Here is a 20,579-nt window from a genome sequence, read left to right as displayed (position 1 = left end):
TCCTTCTATTATACGCTCGGCCGTTATAACGTTACTTTTATAGAAGAAGACTAAGAAGTTATTAATATAGAAGATTAGGATAACTCGTTTGTTATAGCTTAGGAAGAGGTACTTCTCTTCGCCTAATAGTTCTATACCTAGATCTAATAGCGTTTTATAGAACTCCTTATACTATAAAAGTAGCAAGTCTTTCAAGCCGTATAGAGCTCTTTGTAACTCTATATATTTCCCTAGCTACTTAAATCCTTCTAGTAATTTATAGATAATAGAATTGTCTTCCGGTCGTTCGGCATTAAAGAACGCTTACACCATATCGAACTACTTGACTTCTAAGTCAAAGTATATGGTAATTACCATCATTATATAGAACGACTACGCCGCTAGAGTAGCTACGTATATACTTTCTACTAAGCTAATATCTTATAGATCTCCTTATATATAGATCCTTGCCTTACATTTCTCTAAGAAACCGTCCTTATCAAACTTATATATAAAGACCTATTTTAATAGAATAGGTTATACTTTTGCCTACTTATATAGTATAATCTTTTACGTTCCCCTGCTCTCTAAGTTTTATATCTCCTCGCGAGCCATGTCTTTAAACTATTATCCTAATAGGTAATTATATAGGTCTTACTAGTTATTAGGAATGTAAGTAAGATCGTTAATATACTAATATAGCTTATTTAAGGCTGCTCTGAGGTATATAGTATCCTTCTATTATATAGTAGTAGTAAACACTATATATATCGTTCTTATACTCTAGTCCTCTAGGTAAGCTTCTTATTAATTAGGTAGGTAAATCTTATAGAACTATTACTAGAGTTCCTTAGTTATATAGATAAAGGAGTAGTAGTAATTAACCCTCTCTCCATTTTATAGCCGTTCGCTTAATCGTATAGAGTCCCTAGGTATATAAGCCCTCCTCTTGCCTCTGCCTTTCCTTATAAGAGGTTATTAAATAGCTTCTCCTTTACTTCTACCTTCTGGAGGATATATTAGCTAATCTAGACTTTGTTTAACGCTCTACTCCTCTAGCCTAGCTAGATATAATATATTAGTAGTACTATCCCTAGCTTTTAGCTCTTCCGTTAATATATTACGTATATTTGACTCTTTCATAGAAGGCATTTCTCTGTCAGATCTAACGGCTCCCCTACTCTCCCTAGCATCCAATTAGCTAGCTAGTAACTAGGAAGGCCCTAATCTAAACCTTCCTACTTCCTAGTAAATATCCCCTTTACTAGCCGGCGTAAGGCAAGTTACTAAGGGCTTAGGTATATATTTAGGGATTAAGAGTCCTCTAAAGCTCTCTATCCATTTAGTAAGTTTATCTATTATTTATATCTCTACTATAAAAGTCTCTAGAACTAATTACTTGCTTATAGGCTACGTGTTAAAGAGCTCCCTTACCCCCGAGTCTTGACCCTATTAAAGAGGTTAGTCTACTACTAGACTCTCTTACAATAGAGGTAGCTAAGCTACTATAATAGAGTCTTTTACTAGTTACTAGGTCTATTATAATGCTTCCTAGAGAAAGTTGGTATCTTAGGAATCTTTGCTAAGATCGAATTAATTAACTTCCTAGCTTGCTACTGCTAGTAATGACTCTATCGGCTACTCTTTACTTAGATAGTACAAAGTCTTCTTATCAAAGTAAATGTTATAAGTTATAATGACCTTATTAAGCTCGGGTATCTAAACGCGATAGATATTAGATATATAATATTCTATAAGATACCTTATTAGCCTATATAGTAATACCTTAAGGTCCTTTATATACTACTTAGCTTCCCTATTCTTATAGAGGATATATACCTAGTATTTATATATAAAGATATTACTCTAGTCTAGGCGTAAGTTACTAGTTAACGTAATTATTAAGCTAGGTTTGTACTAGCAAAAATACTATTTAAACTAGCTATAGAGTACCTTATTAGGAGTTCTAAACGAGTAAGCATAGCTTAGGCTTATTATATATAAATACGCTACTACTTATACGCTTTCTAACTAAAGCTTTATAAAGAGATTCATACTATTAAGCATTTTAATTAAGCGTAAGATCAGTTCTTACCTTACTTACTTTGCTAGTTCATTAGGCTTATAGATATATAAAGGTAAGAGTTTAAGATTAATACTACTTTCTATAGCCTAAGTCTAGTAGCGTATTAGTATACGCCTTATTAAACTAATCGTTATAGTATTATTATCCTACTTGATCTTATGGATAATAAGCCTATATTAGTATCTTACCTAGCTCTTGAAATTCTAGATAACTCCTATAATCCAGTCTAGCGACTTTATTATCAAGAGGAAGGGGAAGAGCTTCTTACTATACTTATTAATAATTATAAGTAGCTATTACGATCTATTAATCGCTTTAAGATAATTAAATGGATCCTAGGCTACTCGCTAGAATAGGTATATAGACTTTTACTTAGGTAGTATTTTCCTAGAGATAACCTTACTTATATAAGTATAAGTATAGCTCTTATACTTAATATATACTATCCCCTTGATATAGACGTTTCTAGCGTTATTAATAAGTGCTTTTAACGCTTCTAATCTAAGGTAGCTAGCTCTTAAGTGCGAAAGATCCTTAGTATCCTCTCTTATGGTAAGTAACGCTCGCGTCTAAAACCTTTTACTATATATAATAAATATATTCTATAAAGATATATAAACGTTTATAATACCTACTTTACTAATTAAGACGTAGTTTAGAAAGTTTAGATAATAGAAAAGTAGCTTATATTTAAGGAAGGTAAGATTATACTTACGTTCTAACTTATAAAGTATAATATTATTTTCTAGTATTCTAAAACGTAATAAGTAATCTAAGCTATAGTACTAAGCGCTTACCTTAAGTAATAAAGCTTCCAAGACAATATTAATATGGAATCCTTTAATAATAGTAATATTCTTAAGCGTTAGGCTCTTAGTATATAGTCTATATAATCTATCTAGAACGTTCTCGATTACCTAAGTGCCCCTCCTACTAATAGAAAAGGTCGTTATACCTACTTTAATAAACTTAGAATCTTCTACCTTAACAAACGTCCTAGGTAAAAGGAACTTCTTATTGTTAACCAAGTAGGTCACACTATATAAGTCTAGTAAGTACTTTTTAAAAGAGGATAGCATTATAGAGCGACTATACTAAACACCCTATAGTAAGTCGAGAGCTCGCTAAGTAGCTAAGGGCTAATAATTAACGTATTAAGGGAACTAGGGTATCCTACCCCTAACTACCTAGAATAGGATAGCTCCCCCTACTTAGTAATGAGTTAATCTTTTAGTCTAGCCTACTTTAGCTTGTTAAGCTCCTAGCAAATCCTCTTATACTCCTTATTAGAAAGGTACAAGCGTTGCTTGTTACTATAGATAGCTTGCTTAAGTACGTAGCAGTCTACTAGATCCTATAGGTATCTTAGATACTTATAGGGACATCTTATATTACGCTACTAAGTATATAAGTCTCTACCTCTCTCCTTACCGCTCTTTTAAGCTATAGGAAGTATTAGCATATAAGGTATTAAGAAGATTCTATACTTCTAAGAGACTCTAGGTTATATATTATTATTAATTAGGATCCTAGCTATCGTAATAAAGGTACTAAGCTCCGGAAGTAGCTATTCTATACCATTAGTAAGCTCGATTTCTATCCTTTTATTTACCATCTAGGTTAGTAGGATATATATAATAATAGCATTAAGAAAGGTATAAAGTCCTTATATACCTTATACTTCTAGGATATCGTATTAGATAGCTTACTAGAAGGTAACATTAAAGTTATAAATCTAGCACTATAGATTAACTCTTAAATACTTAGCTATATTAAGACTAGTTATATATTATATAATAACTATTATATAGAGCGTTATAATGAATAATATAAATATAGAGTAAAGCGCCTAGATAATCCCTCTAATAAGGTTAATATCCTTCTTTTTATATACTTTTATAACTTTATAAAGTTTAGGATCTATAGTATACACTAGCTAGTATTATAGCTATCTTATCTACTTACTAACATCTATAGTATATATAATATCTTTATAAAAAGAGTCTTATAATTATATAAATTCGGCTATAATAGCTATATTAGAAGGTATTAAGTCTATAGATATTAAGGGTAATAATCCTTTTAAGAGTTACTCCTAGGAAGCTAAGATAAGATTATCTCTAGCTTACTTATAAGTTAAATACTATAAAACTTCTAGATCTAGCTTATAGTTACCATCAAGGTTAATAAATCCCTATATACTAGCAAATTTAGCCTATAATTATAATTTAATATATTACAAGTTCTAGGAACTAGGCCCTATAAGGTATATAGAAGTCTTAACTAGGATCTCGGATATAATAGACATGTCATCGAAAGCGTATTAAAGCAAGGTAAGAGAGTTCGTAATAGAAGAAGCTACCACTAATATTAAAGATATATCAGTAGAGGAGTAGTCAAGGCACCGGGCTTATAACTGCCGAACGTAGTGATAAGCTTCTAGGAGCGTTAAAAGCAGTTTGTAGTAGGTGGCTATACGAAAGAAAAGAGTGCCTTGTTAAAACTATCTACAAAGGAGACAAAACGACTGATATTTATAGACAAAGGAGCTGGCCAAAGCGTTAAACAGCCTTATATAGCTGTGGCAAACGTGTGGCTAATACGTTTGGAAGCTCTATAGCTTCCGACACATGGTTATTTTTTTTTTTTGGAAGGCTAAAAATGACTTGAATTGCTAGGTGAGATGGGCCGCTTATAAACCTCACTCCCCTTAATTGCTAGTACATACGACCATAGGCAGTAGAGAATTCGGGATCCCGTCCGCTCTCCCTTAGACAAGCTACTGACCGCCGGACTAGTACTCAGGTCGGTGACGACTGGGGAATCCCCGGTGTTGTATGTCTTTTTGCCTCTTACTCTACTTCATTTCGCTCTCCCCGTAGGAACAGGGAATCCTTTTTGCTCCGACACGTAGAGACACCTAATTACCAGAGGCAGGGATCTCTTGACAATCCAAACTTGTGCCTCTGCTGCTCATTGCACAACTGTGTGGCCGTACACAGTAATCGCAAGTATGGAGCGGACTATCACTCGTTTCGTCTCCTTTGTAGATAGTTCAACAAGGCACCTTTTGGACCTTCAAGCCACCTGCTAGAGCGAGGAGTATCCTAAGCTCGTTCGGGTTCGGGTTCGCCGACCTGATACCATCAAAGGCCCCGATGCTCGTCAGGAGCCGGATAGACTGCGCGGTCGCGCCGTCTCCCCGGACGACGACTCGCTCGGCCGCGCGGAATATCACGGACATGAGGGCGACCTGGCTGCTCCTCTCGGCCAGCGACGTCTGGTCGATGCAGATACCATCGATCTAAATTGTCCGCTCCACGGCAGTGTGACGAAGTGGCCGCATCGCGGCCACACAGTCAGCCGTGACCTTCAGCACGCTGTTTTGCTGCTCGTTGGCGATGCGTTTGTGCACGGGTACATGTATGGCGAGGCTTTGAGGAGCACGGATAATATACGGCCTGTGGATATCGTGCTTGTTTGATGTTTCGCTATGTAATTTTCGATGGATCTATAATAGCCTTGGATAGGCCTGGAAATTACGCCGCCTGTAGTCATAGGGCTGGTCCGGTGCAGCTCATCAACCCACATCTCCTTCTCGGTCATTAATTACGGGTACCTAGGCAGCGTGCGCTCTGACACAAAAGGCCTCTTCATGTCTCCTTCTTGGGTATTAGAGTGTCGCGGGCGAATGAATCGGAAGGTTTCGTGGAAGCAGCAAATTACTCTAGCTAAGAAACGGCTTGGATCGGATTTATAATTACCTGCGGCTAGGCAGGCGTCTCCGGCTCCATCAGCCCTCGAATGTCAAAGCGCAGGTAACTAACTTACGTTATCGGCTGTGCGGGGTCCAACGACCGCAGGCGGTCCCAAACCCGCCATCGTTTTTTGCATGAGCAACCATCAGAGACAACTCTAGCGGACGACATCAAATCCACCTAGTAATGGTACAAGGCTAACAGGGAAAACACGAAAACAAAACACAGCCTCGAATGAAAACTAATGTCACAAGCCATGATGGCCCTGAGAGCCCCATGGCGAAGTCCATCCACCTGACCGAATTAAGCCCGGTATCACCAACACGGCGGCCACATCAGCAAGACCGGGGCGAGCTACTTCAACAATCTGGACTTCAGAGGCGAATGCTCTTTTCTCCATCATCCCAAGAGCGGCCATTCGAAGCCAACGGTCGAGATGCCCTCTGGGCACCAATGGCGAGCATCAACGTAATTAACCCAAGCCACCACTATCAGGTCCTCCCGACTCCTCTTCCACCAACATCAACCTACCAGCAGAACCTGTCAGCGGCGACGAAATGGAAACCACCGCACGCAAATCCACCATCTGACAGCCTGGCCTAGGGTGTCAGGCGCCGCTCGCTGCCCGCTGCCCGCTGCCCGCTGTCCAATACCAAGCAACCAGTAGACGCTGCGAGTCTCCTTGATCGCCTGGTTCGTTCCGGAAAAGTGGAAGGAGAAGCAAGCAAACCGAGCGAACAAATGACAAGTTCCAGAAACCTTTGCGGCGGCATGCGCCACCAGTCACTCACTCAACACACACCAACATCCAGTCAACCGGACAAACCGCCCCACGCCACGTAGGTAAGTGTCGCGTTGCAGCCTGCTTCTGCAGCCGGAAAGGTCCCTTCTGCCGCCGTATGGAAACCCTCACTGCCGAATTAGCGCTCCGTTTTCCCACGCGGCCCACCCCCACCCCAAGTACCAGTACATTGTATACATCGCGTTTAATATTCCGGGAGGATTTAGCTTGCTGCACGGAATACGGTCCCGCAGAAGCCACATCAAGCCCGCATGCTAGCGTCGGTTCGGTCGTTTGTCGAAAGATCGAGAGTGGGACGCAGCATTGGTAAGAACCAACCGCATCGACGCTCGGCTCCGGCGCCTCGGTGTAGGCTCTCGTTTCTAGGCGAACGTCTGACCGGGTGGGTCATCCATGGGACCGCGGTTAGAGATAGCCTGGATGCCGATCATGGAAAGCAACTGTACCGTGCCGTGGGCATCTCGTTTGGCACCGGGTTAAACAAGCACGCTTATACTTGATGGAGACTCCGTGGACGGATCCGGCCCGTAAAATGAATATCCGTATAGGTGGGACTCCTTTCAACAACCCCGTTTGCATCCCAGTCCGTTGCTTTCGCGTCTGCTCACCCATGGGTCCCGATGACGACGGCAGAACTGCTGCAGAAGCGGCTCATCATGTCAGCAACAGAGACATGCAGCGCTGCAACTGAGTGGCAGCACCAAGCAATGCCATGCCGTCAGGGCATCCCCGGGGCGGAATCACACAGAGAGAGCGCAGTCAGTCGTCCGCAGTCGAAGGGCATGGAACTTCTGGCTGCGGGGCTGTGAGAGCCGGCTAGTCCATTACACACAAAACAAGCGATCGGCAGGTATCAAGGAAGCGCAAAAAAAAAAAATAAATAAATAAATAATAAAAAATAAAAAAAAGGCAAACAACCGGCGGGTAAGGTCGTTAGTCGCGTCAAGGAACCAATCCTGTGTCGTCTTCCCCCCCACGGAATGCGCGTTGGTTGTCACCACCCGCGCTGAGGAGACGAGGATCCCGCGGCCCCAACACAACGCCATCGAGCGACAAGAGGGGATTTGCCGCTGATCCAAGGATCCAAGCAGCAGCTAACCGACAACTCGTATGTACGGACGTCGGTACCAGAAGAATTGGCTCACCGCCAAATTTGGCCGGCAGAATGAAGGCGCTGTGCGCAATTTGAAGTATAGTGGGTCAAGCCACTAAAACCGCTATAGCAGAAGCGCTGTAGATTTGTGTTAGCGACTTGACCTTCTGTAACTTTAGCGACGTTGCATGGTTCGTGCGCAAAAGCGGTGAGCCAGTTCTTTTGGTAGCGACATCCGTACATACATACATACGTACACGTGTCCACACAGCTGCATGGGCTGCTGTGACCAGCGATCTCTGCCACGTGCGAACCTCGGGTTTCCTTCCTGTCAAAGGCAATTGTTCTGCAAGCCAAGACTTGGGGATGGCGTGGGAGCCCTCCATGTGGTTGAACTGGTAAGTCCCAGTCGACTAACTCATCTGAGCAATGTAAATGTTGATCGATCACGTCCAAGATCTCGGTTGCGCCCGGGCCAACAGCACCAACATGGGCACTTGGACCACGGTAGCGATGCAAGGCTGAGGATCGGAAGTCCACGTTGCAATGAGGTGCAAGTGGGTGGTTGGTTCAAGTTGACTAGCAAGATTCGATGATTATCCCCCCGATGCAAGCAAGGGCCCAGATCTCTTGTGTCATCTCATGTGTGCCAAGCATTCTAGCTCACGGGAGATCGTAAGCTCTGAGACGATGAAACACGCAGGGCGACCATCAATGTTGTGCACGGATAGCGTACCTTATATGTGTTCCAGAGCCCATTCTGCGGCATTGAGAGCGTTCGATTTGTTAAGCTGGAGCCGCGAAATTAAAAAACACAATTTGGCAGGCCGAGGGGGCTTTGGCGCGGCTCCTTCCTGCACAAGAACTCGTCTCGGGCAACTGCAGGCAGGCCTCCTGTCAGCAGCACGGTCCATATCTTAGCGGATCGTCTCGTCTCATATTCTGTAGGGACGGGTCTGTGCCTGCACACCACATACCTGCCTGCCAAGTTCGGGGCAGTCGTGGTGTCAATTGCAACCGACCTGGAAGCTGCAATTGGATTCCAGGAAACTGCGGAAATATCAAAAAAAAAAAAAAAATACTTTTCCACTACAGAGCTGGGGCCGCGTTTCAAGTACCGAATTGCACCTCTTTCTCCGTCTGCCAGTTCAGTGGCCGCCAAGTCCAGGAGTCCGACATACACTCTGTTAGCCGCGCACTTCACCAACGACTTAACCACGAGAGGCCAGTCCATCCTCCCACCACCAATGGTCCATCCCACAGCGTCCTGCGTTCAGCACCCGGCGCCATGGGCGATGACAGCCCTCCAGCAAGCCACGGCCGAGATGATGGTTCACCGCCGCAACAGTACCGCAAATTCTATGAGACCTTAGCCACGAATCGAGAATCTCCCGACCCTTACGGCGACCCCTTTAGCAAACATCTCGGTTGAATGTTGAGCAGCTTGTCCACCTGAGACGACGGCAAAAGCGCCTGAGAACGGGTATTCGGCAGCGAGACAAAGCGGTTAGCAACCACTCGCTATCCATCCCCCGCATACAAGGGAACACGGAGCTCAACCGGGTCTCTGTGCAGCCGCATCACGCAAAGCGAAACTGCAGCTTTCTCTCCCTAAAACAAATCCCAACGCAGTTTTCGTGCGCTCCTTCTGCCCGTTCTGGCCGCGGCGCTCCCCGAACGATACATGGTTTAGAGTATGCACGAAGTACTGTATGTACAGTACATACATGCATACATGCATACACGCGGGGGAGATACATTGCTGAGCACCCCTTGCAATGTCCACCCGCCCCGCCACAGTCGCCCGGTCCCTGCAGCCCCAGACGGTGCAGCAACCTTCCAGGGCCTGGTGCCTCGACACAAGGTATGTATGTATGTACATACACACCTCTCTGTATGTACAATATTCCGTACACTACATTCTCTAGCCAGATGAGGCAGTGTACGGAATAAAAGGCTGCCCTCCCCAGCCGCCCGTCGAACCAGGGTCCCCTGCGTCCCGGCAAACGGGGGAAGGGTTTCGTCTTCAACCGAAGTATGTATAGCTGCAAGTATGTACTTGCATTCATTGCTTGATACGTCCTTTGGGGGCCGTGCCGCTCCCGCCCCCGTTACCTCTGCGTCTTTCTCCCCGTCTATCACCCAGCTCAGTTCGGCCGGCAGGATCTGCTCCGTTTGCGCTCTGACCGGGCAAACGCTTCTCTCGTGGCTCTGATATGCCTTGTCCCACGCAAGTGTCTGCGAGGTCTCAGGGTACCACTACATTGGATGACATGACAGGGGCATGCTTCTTTGTTTTGTTCCCTCCCCTGTCTTGACTATGGCTCCGGTGCCTTTTGCCCTCGTGCGGGATAGAACCCTACAGTGCCAGTGGGCACTGCGGAATCCTCCTTGCAAGCTCTTTGACTTCCTGCTCCAGCCCCCTCCTGCCGCTGTTCAACCTTGCCGATCCTGGTCAGCCCTTCAACCTCCTGGTCTGAAGCCGGTGTTGGGGGCTTCATCCTGCAAGCCACCACTAGCTTGTTTGGGGGTCCTTTGGATCTCCATCTGTCGCCTCTCCCGAAGTCCGCCTTATCCCTTGAGACAAAGAAGATATAAGACCTCTGTCATCCCACCAGCCTCACCCCATCATCATCATCATCACACACTCGACTCAGCTCAACAACCGTCCTATCCTCTCCTCCTTCCCCTTCCTTTGCCGGCCATCCAGTTCCCTAGAAACGACCTTTCGAGGTGTTGAACAACGCTCTCCTTCTACGTCTCTTCGCCACCCCAACCCTCTCCCAACTTCCAGAACAAACACCAGTCTCCGGCATCATGGTCTCGACAAGAACATTCCTCTTCGTCGCCTTGGCGGCAGTTGTATCCGCTGCGCCTCCGTGCCCACCACCGGACCCCCCGAACTCGACCGTCAACTACACCCTCCCCAGCATCGGAGGCGGTAAGTCTCCCACCACAGGACAAAAAAAAATGCACTGGCGCGATTCGGTCGGCTAATCCAGAGCCCCAGGCGCGCCCGACCTCGTCCCCCCCGCCGACAACCTAGTCGTCAAGAAGATCGCGGTCGGCCACGGCATCCAGAACTACAGCTGCGGGTCGACCACCGGCGACAGCATCGCGGCCGGCGCCGTCGCCGTGCTCTACGACGTCACGAGCTTCTACCCCGGGACGAAGCGGACCGGCATCCGGAAGCATCTCTGGGACAGCCTGCCGTCCAGGGCGCTGTGGGAGCAGCCTCTCCCGCTCAACAAGCTAGCCGGCTCCCAGTTCGGCGCCGACCCGGTCGCGCCGTTCCCCAGGAACCCGGCCGCCGACCTGCGCCTGCGCCTGCGCGGGCTGCCCGCGGCGGCCCGGTTCCTGGGACACCACTACTTCGACATCGAGGGGGTCCCGACCTTTGACCTCTCCGCCGCCGCGGCGGGGGGGGGGGGGGGGGGTCTCCGCGCCGCCGTCGCCAAGGTCGACAGCAAGAGCGCGCCCGCGACCGCCGACAAGGGCGTCCTCGGCACCGGCGCCGTCCCCTGGCTCAGGCTCGACGACGACGGCCGGGGCGGCTCCCGCGGCGTCGCCTCCGTCTTCCGCGTCGTCACCGCCGGCGGAAACCCCCAGAGCTGCTCGGTCGCGGGCGAAGGCGTGCAGAGCATCCCGTACACGGCCTTTTACTGGTTTTACGGATAACGTCGACCCCCATGGGCTTTTTCTTCTTCTTCTTCTCTCGTCAGCTTACTCACACCCGGTATCGCATTACTTTTTGGCGTTGGTGTTTATGTTCCTCACTTTTTGGAATGACCTTTGAAGCCCAGAAACGCTTGTTATCCGCTTATGGTCGGGATACCTTCTCTGTTACTCAATGAGGGGGGCTGGTAGTGATGATGATGGGATACTGGGGAAATGGGCGGGCGTTCTTCTTCTCGGTTTGGCGTTGTGTCGGAGAGAAAAAAGGCTTGGCTTTTTTTTGTCTTATTTATTGCTTTTTGACTTGGTCTTCTGGAAGAGAGGTTGTTAGTCACCGTCATCCGGCGAATACAACATCATCAATTGTTTGAACAAGGTCTAAGAGGAACGAGTGCCGCTAGCTCTTACACGTCCCGCTTTTTATGCGTATGCACAAGCCGTGTTGTCTAAACTCGTAATCGAAGAATGTACATACATATGTACAGTACATGGTCGCTGGGGGTTTCGGCGCCTATGCTGCCGCAGCGCGAGGTGGGAACTTCCGAGCCGCCCCGAGACGGCCGTTCTCAAGGCCAGCCCTTTCTGAACCTGTAACAGGTGTCGTCGCGGCGAAGGCTCACTCAACCGACACAGGAACACGCTGGAAACTTGTCAATCTAGCTTTGGAAATAGCTATAGTACCTAAAAAAAAGGTACAAAATATGGACGCTCGTGTATATACTCTCTCCGTTTCGATACACCAACTCGAACAGCAAAGAAGAAGCGCCGAGCCGTTGAGAAGGGAAGAGAAATGGAACTGCAACCTGTTATACAAAACGCCATCACCACCCATCATCCCCGCAAAGCATGCCCATCCCGTCCATTCCCGTCTCAATTTGCCCGCGGCCAACCGAGCCAACCGCCAGTTTCTCCTCCTGATCCAATGCCAGACCTACCACCTACCTTCCCGAGTTTCAGATCATGCTCCCATCCCAAGCCCAGCCCGTTTATATCCTCATATCCTCCAATCGAACTACCTTACTTTTACTCCATAGCCCGGCTCAATACCCCCCTTGTTGTCCATAAACGGTCCCGTATCCCTGCCTCCCGCCGGCGCCGTACCCGGCAGCGTTATGCTTGCGGCTCGACCGGCCCGTCCCGATATCGATCTGCCTCAGCTCCTCCTCCAGCGACAACGACCACCCTCCTCCTCCTCCTCCTCCTCCTCCGTGCACACCGTACCCATATCCGTCCTGGTGGTGGTACCCATGACCTGCATACCCGCTTCCGTCCTCCATCCCGCTCCCCGCCCTCCTGGCGGCGCTGCTGCTGTGCAGCTGCAGCGCCCCGCTCATCCCGCCAGCGCTGCCAGGCGAGCTCCCCAGCGGCGGCGACGACGACGACGACGACGACGCAGGAGGCAGCGCGAGCGGGACCTTGGCCGGGATGGGCGGCGGCGGCGGCGCCGAGGTCGATGCCGGGGCCGAGAACCCGTTGATGCTGCCGGCGCTCCTGCTGTACTGATGAAGATGTCCGGATCCGTCGTATCCGCGTTCGTAGCCACGGGCTGGGCTGTGACCCCTGCTGTGGCTCCTCCGGCCGTGCAAGTCACGCTGACTGCCCGGGGAGGTGCCGTATACCCCCGAAGTGCCATGACCGTGATGCGGCGACGCGTGGTTATCGGTAGCGGCGCCGTCGATGACGTAGTCAAACGTGGAACCGCGGGGGATCCCGCCCGGCCGCGGCGCGGTAAACGAGGTATCCTGATGCAGCGCTTCGCCGCTATTGCTCTTCCGTATGACACTAGGCGCAGAACTGGGTCCGGGGCCAGGCCCGTTAGCGCCCGACATCACGGGTGTGAACGTCGACGTAGATTGCCGGTAGGCGGCTTTTTTCTGCAGGCGGCTTCGCCCCGTCGAGGAGGCAACGGGTTGTGAGGACGTTACGGACTCGACGTGGTCTGTGATGCCGCCGGAGAAGGTGACGCCTGATGAAGAGGACCCGGCGGTCGGGAGCATGGAATGCGGTCGGCCTGCGATGCGCAGGGGGCGACGGCCCGAGGCCGGAACAGGATGTGGGCCTGACAGGGAAGGCCGGGACGGGGCGGACGCGGTTGTTGAGGTAGGCTGTTTCGGCTCCGGCTCGGGTGCCCAGCTCTCCATTGGCAGATGGTCCGAAGGGTCGATTTCGCGCCCGTCGTGAGAGATGATTTTGCCCGTTTCTTCCCTGTAGTCGGGGCGCGAGGATGCGGCGTCCTTGAGGGCAGCCGAGGAAGCATTGGGGTTGAGGGCGTCGTACGAGTCGGGACTGAAGGGAACTCCGGAGAGGCGGCGCTCGTTTTCCACTGGGGGTCGCGGGCTGATTGACTTGCGGCGGATAGTATGCTGCTGGTGCGGGTTCGGGCTTGGATCTCGCGGAGGGTTCGGGGAGTAGGCCCGCGACTTGATGACCACGTTGACGCTCGACGTCGACGGCCCGTTGGTATACACGATGGGGCTCCTATTCTGGGTGGGCGGTGCACTGTGCGGCGTAGAGGAAGGGTCGTTGCCATATCTGTCGTTCATGGACCTCCCCCGCGGCGGCGTATCGACCATGGCTTGCTGTGAGGCACCCCGTATCTGGTTCGGCTGCCTCCGGTCTTGGTTGATCCGCTCTGATACTTCCTGGGAAATGTTCGGGTCGATACCCGGGACTAGGGACGCCGGTACGGGAGGCACCGGATAGTCATTCGCCCCCTCGTCCGCGTCACCCCGGTAGGTGACGACGAGCCTCTGCTCAGGGTTGGACCTGTGTAACGGCAGGGAAGGCTCAGAGTGCCGGCCATAGTTTGGCGCATAGTCTGGCGACTCCCTCTGGGGAATCTCGGGCGCCACCATCGGGTACCCATTCGAATTCGCCTGGTACCTGGGCTCTGGCGGGTATCTTGCTGACTCACTGCTGCCCCGTCCCGAGAGATTGAGCGGCGCAGGGCTGGCATCCATGTCGTAGTCCCGGTAGAGGTGTGGCTGCGACTGCGACTGCGGCTGCGGCTGCGGCTGCGGCCAGCGGCCCGAGGTTCTTCTGTTCGTCGATTCCGGGGACTCGGGTACATCTTCGACCGTGGCCTGCATCGTCCTGTTGGGCTCGTAGGGCGGATCGTAAGAGTAGGACCGGGCGGGGGGACCTTGGTCCACGTTGGCATACTGATTACTGGGGAGAGCTGCCGGGGCAGAATCGACGGCCTTGTATGTAGGCCGGCCGGGATAGCTTCCAGAGACGGAATTCCGGTGGGCTTCGCTTCTCAGGACATCCTGGTGCATGGTCGGCGGCGTCGCCTGGAACGAGTTGCTCGCCGGTGGGTTGCTACCAGTCCTGCTCCGATGGGCAGGCGGCGGGGGCGGCCTGTCGTCGTCGGCAGCTCTCGGGTCGCTGATCTGTGGAATATCGTACGATTCACGGCGGTCGGGTCCCGGCTGCTGACGGTGTGGGCTGTTGTAGGCTTGGTTGTGCTGTGCCGCGTACGGCTCGTGCCTCTCGGGAGTCCTGTACTGCTGACTGGGGGCGTCAGCCCGACGTGACGGGGTCCCCAGCTCTCTGACCTGATCCGGCTGCTGGTAGTGCTGGTGGACCGGCGCTGGCGCCGGGTTGTACTCGGCCTGTTGATGAGGGACCGGTGCCGGGTTCGGCTGAGGGCGAGGGGGCGTTTCCACTTGTTCCGGAGCAGGCTGGGGGGGAGCGGGAGGCTTCCCCGTGACGGGATCGGAGGGCAATGGGCGGCGCTTGGGCACCGACCGAGGCCCGGCAGCGGCGGCCGTAGGGTTCGCTTCGGCCTCGGCCGGAGGGGGGGGTTTTGCCTTGGCTGCCGGCTTCTCGGGCTTGGGACGACTGTCGTAGTACGTGATCTCGATGCGCACCTCGCCGGCGTATTTGCCCTTATATCCTAGCTGGTGCCACTTATCACTCTGTCCTCCTCCCGGCACCACAATGTCCCGCAGGTCGATCCACGCCTCTCCGATCAGCTCCGTCTTCTTGTCGTCGTTGAATACCGAGACCTTGATCTGGTAGTAGTCGGGCGAGTCATGGACGGTAAACCGGAGTTCCTGATCCCTGCAATCGCTCAGTCGGTCGGGTCGGGGCCGGAGGAGGGGCGGGGAAGACGAGTCAATTGGCCACTTACCACCGAGGAGTCTGGCCTCCGCGGATGTCTGTTGTCGTCTTCTTCGCCTCCTTTCCCAGACGAGCGGCACAGTAGGGATCTTGCTTCCCAATGGTTTTGCGGTTGGGCAGGTTCTTCGCACGATCGATGACGAGCACCAGGGTGCCAATCTCGGGCCCGTCGAAGCTCATATCGGAGAAGATGCCGGCGGTGTGCATGCCATTGAGGGCAAGCGCCTTCGCCTTGGTCGTCATTTTGTCCGAGTAAGTGTGCGGGACTACACCATGGTCTGATCGCGGCGTTTTAAAAGAAGGCCGGGTGTCGAAGGGTCGTCAAACAAGGAACTCGATTGTTTACTTGAAAGCCGGGGCCCTTTTGTTTGTCCAAGCAGCAAGGTTACCCCGCCAAGTCTCGCTCAGCTGGACTTGGAACAAAGTCGAACAAAAGAGTCGGCTCAGCAAGCAAAGAAGAGGATGTCAATGTAAGCCGAGGACAACAACAAAAAAAAGGAGCAGGAGCAGGTAGAAGCGACAGGAATCTGCGCCGCTCAAGGAAACAAAAATTACGAGGCACAAATTCGTTTTCCGCAGCACCTTTCGCCTCGTTCGCCGGGTGCGCAGCGATGCAGATGGAGCCGGATCCAATCGAGAGCGAGCGGATGCGCGCCAAGGTTGACGGGTATGCCAAGGGTTGGCTCGCATTCGCAGTGGGTGGGATGGGGTGGCTGGGCATTGCGCCGGGGCGACGCAAATCTGAGAGGCTGGGCCCTTGGTGCCCCGCAGTGCAGGGGGCTGCGACATGGCCGCGCCAGTGCGATCGACGCGAAAAAGGTACGGAATGCTCCGGACTCCGTACTTCATCAAGATCGACCCATGCATTTATTTGCATTTTATCCGTACTAGGAAGTGCACGCTCCACAGAAGGTACCCGAAGCTAACGCACGCTGCCTAACAAGGTATCTGGTATGAATGGTATGCATGTACGGACGTTACTCTGTACGGATCCGTATTCCGTGCATACATTAGGTCAAGCTTGGTTTGTGCCATCAAAGCAGCCAAGAGAGCCATGGACTTAGACCTGCAGGGAGCTATATAATTAATCCTTACAGGTACGGAGTAATTACCGAGTATTAGACGCGGTCAACTATTGCCAATCATATCAAATCACGAGTGCATTCACTACCAGGACACTCAGCAGCATGTTCCTTGTATGTACCCTGATTATCTGTTATAAAGGCGAAAGCTTTCAGGTTGCCATCACTTCGGCGCTACGCAGGGATGGGCGCCATTTCTGAATTGCGGTTAGATAAGAGGCTAGTTATCTGTAATTATCCCAAACCTCAACGATCTAGGTGCTCTTTCAATTCTTCAATACAATACGGGAAACATTTCAACCGTTGAGAACACATGAAAAGGCCTCGCGGGCCCTTGGGCAGCAGGGACCCGCCCTATTGGCATGGCCACCTGGTGGTGCAGAACAGACAGCGGTGTCCCCTGATAATACAACGCTCCTCGAGTACATGCGGCCGTAGTATCAGAGCGAGAGCTTCCCGCTGCTGTTAATATACCTATTGGCTCACGGGCAATTCAGCTTCGTACAGTACCTCTGGAGCATGTGCTCTGTGTGTATATGTAACCAGCGAGCTGCCGCTTGTCCACCTTAAATGTAAAAATGATCCGAAATAAAACAGTTAAGCTTGGCTATGCCATCCCCATTCGCCCTCGCCTACCCACCTAGACGTCTAATTAATCAAACGTTGGCGGCTCATGATCAGGACAGTTCTGACCTCTGCCCGCGGTTCCCCCGTCAAAGTCGACAGAAGCTGTGGTTAATCGCAGCGTCAGCGGCACAAACCATGGTAGCATGCCAATGCCTACCTATAATTCGATGACGCGTCTTGCTTCGCCCTCCTCATTATTAATTATGCCCAACCCCTGGAGCACGGAAACCTATAGAAGTGCGGAATCAGTCAACAAACGTGGCATCTTTCCAAACTAGCAAGTCACTGCCTTCGGTATTACAACGCTCGTACAAATAAAGATGGGGTCTTGTACGAGTTTTCTGGACAGACAGAGTAAAGTTGTAAGGTATCTAATGTTTTGGTGTAACCACCAAAATCGATACTTGAACGTCGGACTCACAGCTCTGGCAGCATGCCCTCTTGACCGCCATTGGGGATCAGCAACAATCCCTGCACCCTCGTCCCTCATTCATTGGAACAATAATAACAATAATCGTCATGGACAGAAAAGAAAAGATGAGGGAAGGAAGAGAACAAGGGAAAATGAGCAACACACCGAAGCTACAGACGGGAATGCGTCCGCATCAGCTCCAGTTGACAGGCCTCTCGAGCGGCATCCACTCTGCTTGCATAATTACGTACACCCAACGGCTCCATCGAGACCCTCGTCGACGCCGGGTTCCGCCTCTTCGCCTGACTGCACATTGCCGCCGGACACCTTGAATCTAGAACGAAGCCGTTGTGGGTAGGATGAACTTTCGGTCAAGACGTCCCACGGACCTCGGCCATCCGTATGCTGGGCCCGGGCACCGCTTGTCCAACGTGGCATCCCCCGGAGACACCACGTAACTATCTCGGAGAATGAATTGACCCCGCCGACAGTCTGCGTACTCTCCGCTTCCGGCTTAGAGACTCAAACCGGCGGTTTGGATTTTTTTTTGTTTTGTTTTGTTTTTTGTTTTTGCCGGCGCAAAACTTCCTGCTGGAACGCTCGGGTTTTTGGTGTACCGCTGTCGGCGTACAAATATTTTCCCGTAAATCAGAAAACTGGCAAGCAAAAGACGGAGGCGGAGCACCTAATTAGAAGCAAAGTGAAAACGTGCTAGGAATAATGTCCTTATAGGACGTGGTTGTTCTTTGTAGACACTTTAAGCCCTCATGAGCTGTACGGATTGATTCATTAGGTTTTTAATTCTTTCCACTAGGGAGCACACAGGGTCCCCGTCGATGTGCATAGCCGGATCAAGTGAAAAGACGAGCAACTTTTCCCAATGCCAGTGCTTTTAATTACACATTGCAACCTTTCGTCAGGCGTGTTTGCGGGGTAAGCGATGCAAACATTCTTGTGTGCGCATCTCAGCTGATGCAGTCAAGTCGAACATGTCCGAAAGACGACGAAGTACTGTACATACGGAGTACAGATTACAGCAGCAGCCTCCAGGGAAGTTTTTCTTCCTCGGTCGGGTGCACAGTGCAGATCGCGTGGCTCGGCCCGATGCCGAGGCGCAAGATAAGGTTGGAACGGAAAGTAACGCTAAGCGCCCTACGCTAATTTTAATTGGGTTAAGTTAGGGGTTGTTGGCTTATCGATAACTCAATTCCCTCCTCACTCGCTTCTCGATCACCCGACCTCATTGGCAGCTACCATCTGTTATCGTCTTTTGGGTCGAGTCGACCAGTGAATACAGCATCACCATCGAATCTCAATTTGCCAATGAGTTCTCCCTTCCGGCCACAATGTCTGCCGAGACCAATCAGGGAGAGCATCAACAGCAACAGCGGCAGCCCCCGCTCATAAACTTCGTCCTCTCCTTCCTCCTCGTCGGCCTGGCCTGGGGCTTCACGACGCCCTTCATCCGGCGCGCGGCCAAGGACCACCGCCCGGGCGCCCACCCGCTCCTGGACTTGCCCGCCGTGCGTCGGAGCCCCCTGCGCCGCCGCGCCTGCGCCGCCTTTTTCGCCGTCGTCGACCTCCTCCGCAACCCGCGCTATGCCGTGCCGTTACTGCTGAACCTGACGGGCAGCGTCTGGTTCTTCTTGTTGGTTGGGAGAGCTGGTATGTATTTTTTTTTTTTGTTATATTCTTTTATCTCTTTTTTTTTCTCGCACTCCACTGCCTGCTTTCCTGCGTTATTCCTCTTTGATAATGGTTTCATTCACGATGTATTATTCTTCCATTGGTTACAGTATTTCGGGATGGTATAATTCGCGGGTTAGCCGGGCAGCCCCCAATAGGCAATTCAGTCTGATACATGTGCTTTTGTGTACCCCAAAGTTTACATATCAGGTATGTTCAATGTGGGTGTGGGGCTGACTAGATGCAGAATTGAGCTTGACGGTGCCGATTGTGAACACGGTCGCCTTCTTGTTCACGGTGATCGGTGAATGGTGGGTTGAAGGAAAGGTTATCAGTCGAGGTATGTTTCACGTTGACTTACACACCGCCATTGTTACTGTGATGTGATGTTATGCTGACAGCGTGCGCACGCCTGCTCAGAAACCATGATTGGAATGTTGCTGTCGGTGGGCGGTATTGCGTTGTGCGTGCAGAGCAAGAATGCTTCCTGACGAGTCACGCAACATGGAGGTGAGCGCACGCCCCAAAGTGCGCTCGCATGCGTGGTATTTTTTTTTTTTCCTCTGTTGGTTTCTTCTGGTTATTTTGGATATACTGTTGCGAACATTTTGCCTTCCTTGTATGTACACACGTTCCTGCCAACCTACCAAGCTCAGGGGCTGGTCACTCTGGGCCCTCGTTCCTATGAGAAGTCTCGGTCCAATTTGATGCGGCAAATTCTTATGTTACTCTGTAGTTATTAATATTCTCTGCCCCGGGCAGTCAATCCACCTCCGCCAACACTCTGAATACACTCTGAATACACTCTGCGTTGTAACTGCAACCCCTGCCCGAGGGCATGCATATATATACAACTGAAGGGTGTCCGACGTCCACCCAGAAAAAAATGTACATGCTCGTCATAACCCATCCAGCCATCCAGTGCCCGGTGTCCCTCATGTGATTTTCCGGTGGATATCTCAATGACGAAAACAATACCATGTCTAACCCACAAGCCTCAATCTTTTCCTTTTGAAGATGCCCATGTCCCCCCCGATGCGCCTGAAGAAATATAAACTGAGATAACGATGTAGAACAGAGAAGGGAAAAGAAAAGCTGAAAGCGCCCATAAACGAAAAAGGGCAATGGCTTGGCATTGCCGGGAGATACGAGGTTCTCCTCAGAAGAAGGGAAATGTGATGTGTTTGTGGAAGTCCACAATGTCGTCAGCCATGACGAGGGCTGTTATCAAAGTTGACGGTTCATTTTGTCGTG

General features: G+C 50.5%; 5 protein-coding genes across 5 annotated transcripts; 2 read left to right on the top strand and 3 right to left on the bottom strand.

Annotated features, from left to right (window-relative positions):
* Positions 1–4,720: 4,720 nt before the first annotated feature.
* On the bottom strand, positions 4,721–4,924 carry MYCTH_2058054 (uncharacterized protein; the record flags this gene model as incomplete). The annotated part of the gene is made up of 1 exon (XM_003662307.1): positions 4,721–4,924. A coding segment is annotated over one exon (204 nt), but the record flags the coding sequence as incomplete, so codon positions are not given.
* Positions 4,925–4,989: 65 nt separating this feature from the next.
* On the bottom strand, positions 4,990–7,280 carry MYCTH_2126094 (uncharacterized protein; the record flags this gene model as incomplete). Its single annotated transcript, XM_003662306.1, has 4 exons — positions 4,990–5,049; positions 5,133–5,369; positions 5,436–5,526; positions 7,234–7,280. The coding sequence occupies 4 exons, from the start codon at positions 7,278–7,280 to the stop codon at positions 4,990–4,992; spliced, it is 435 nt and encodes a 144-aa protein (XP_003662354.1).
* A 3,255-nt stretch (positions 7,281–10,535) lies between these two features.
* Positions 10,536–11,396, top strand: MYCTH_2057540 (uncharacterized protein; the record flags this gene model as incomplete). Its single annotated transcript, XM_003662305.1, has 2 exons — positions 10,536–10,659; positions 10,729–11,396. The coding sequence occupies 2 exons, from the start codon at positions 10,536–10,538 to the stop codon at positions 11,394–11,396; spliced, it is 792 nt and encodes a 263-aa protein (XP_003662353.1).
* Positions 11,397–12,330: 934 nt separating this feature from the next.
* On the bottom strand, positions 12,331–16,118 carry MYCTH_2302919 (uncharacterized protein). Its single transcript, XM_003662304.1, has 2 exons — positions 15,529–16,118; positions 12,331–15,458 (listed from the first exon to the last, which is right to left on the bottom strand). Exons 1-2 carry the CDS (start codon positions 15,759–15,761, stop codon positions 12,434–12,436), a joined length of 3,258 nt encoding a protein of 1,085 aa, XP_003662352.1. The 5' UTR covers positions 15,762–16,118; the 3' UTR covers positions 12,331–12,433.
* Positions 16,119–18,872: 2,754 nt separating this feature from the next.
* MYCTH_2302915 (uncharacterized protein) lies at positions 18,873–19,869 on the top strand. The gene is made up of 3 exons (XM_003662303.1): positions 18,873–19,304; positions 19,573–19,665; positions 19,746–19,869. The coding sequence occupies exons 1-3, from the start codon at positions 18,986–18,988 to the stop codon at positions 19,814–19,816; spliced, it is 483 nt and encodes a 160-aa protein (XP_003662351.1). The 5' UTR covers positions 18,873–18,985; the 3' UTR covers positions 19,817–19,869.
* The last annotated feature ends 710 nt before the right edge of the window (positions 19,870–20,579 follow it).

Source organism: Thermothelomyces thermophilus, chromosome 2 (genome assembly GCF_000226095.1).
Source record: "Thermothelomyces thermophilus ATCC 42464 chromosome 2, complete sequence".
Taxonomy (NCBI): domain Eukaryota; kingdom Fungi; phylum Ascomycota; class Sordariomycetes; order Sordariales; family Chaetomiaceae; genus Thermothelomyces; species Thermothelomyces thermophilus.
Note: the sequence above shows the minus strand (reverse complement) of the source record. Positions and strands in the feature narration are given on the sequence as shown.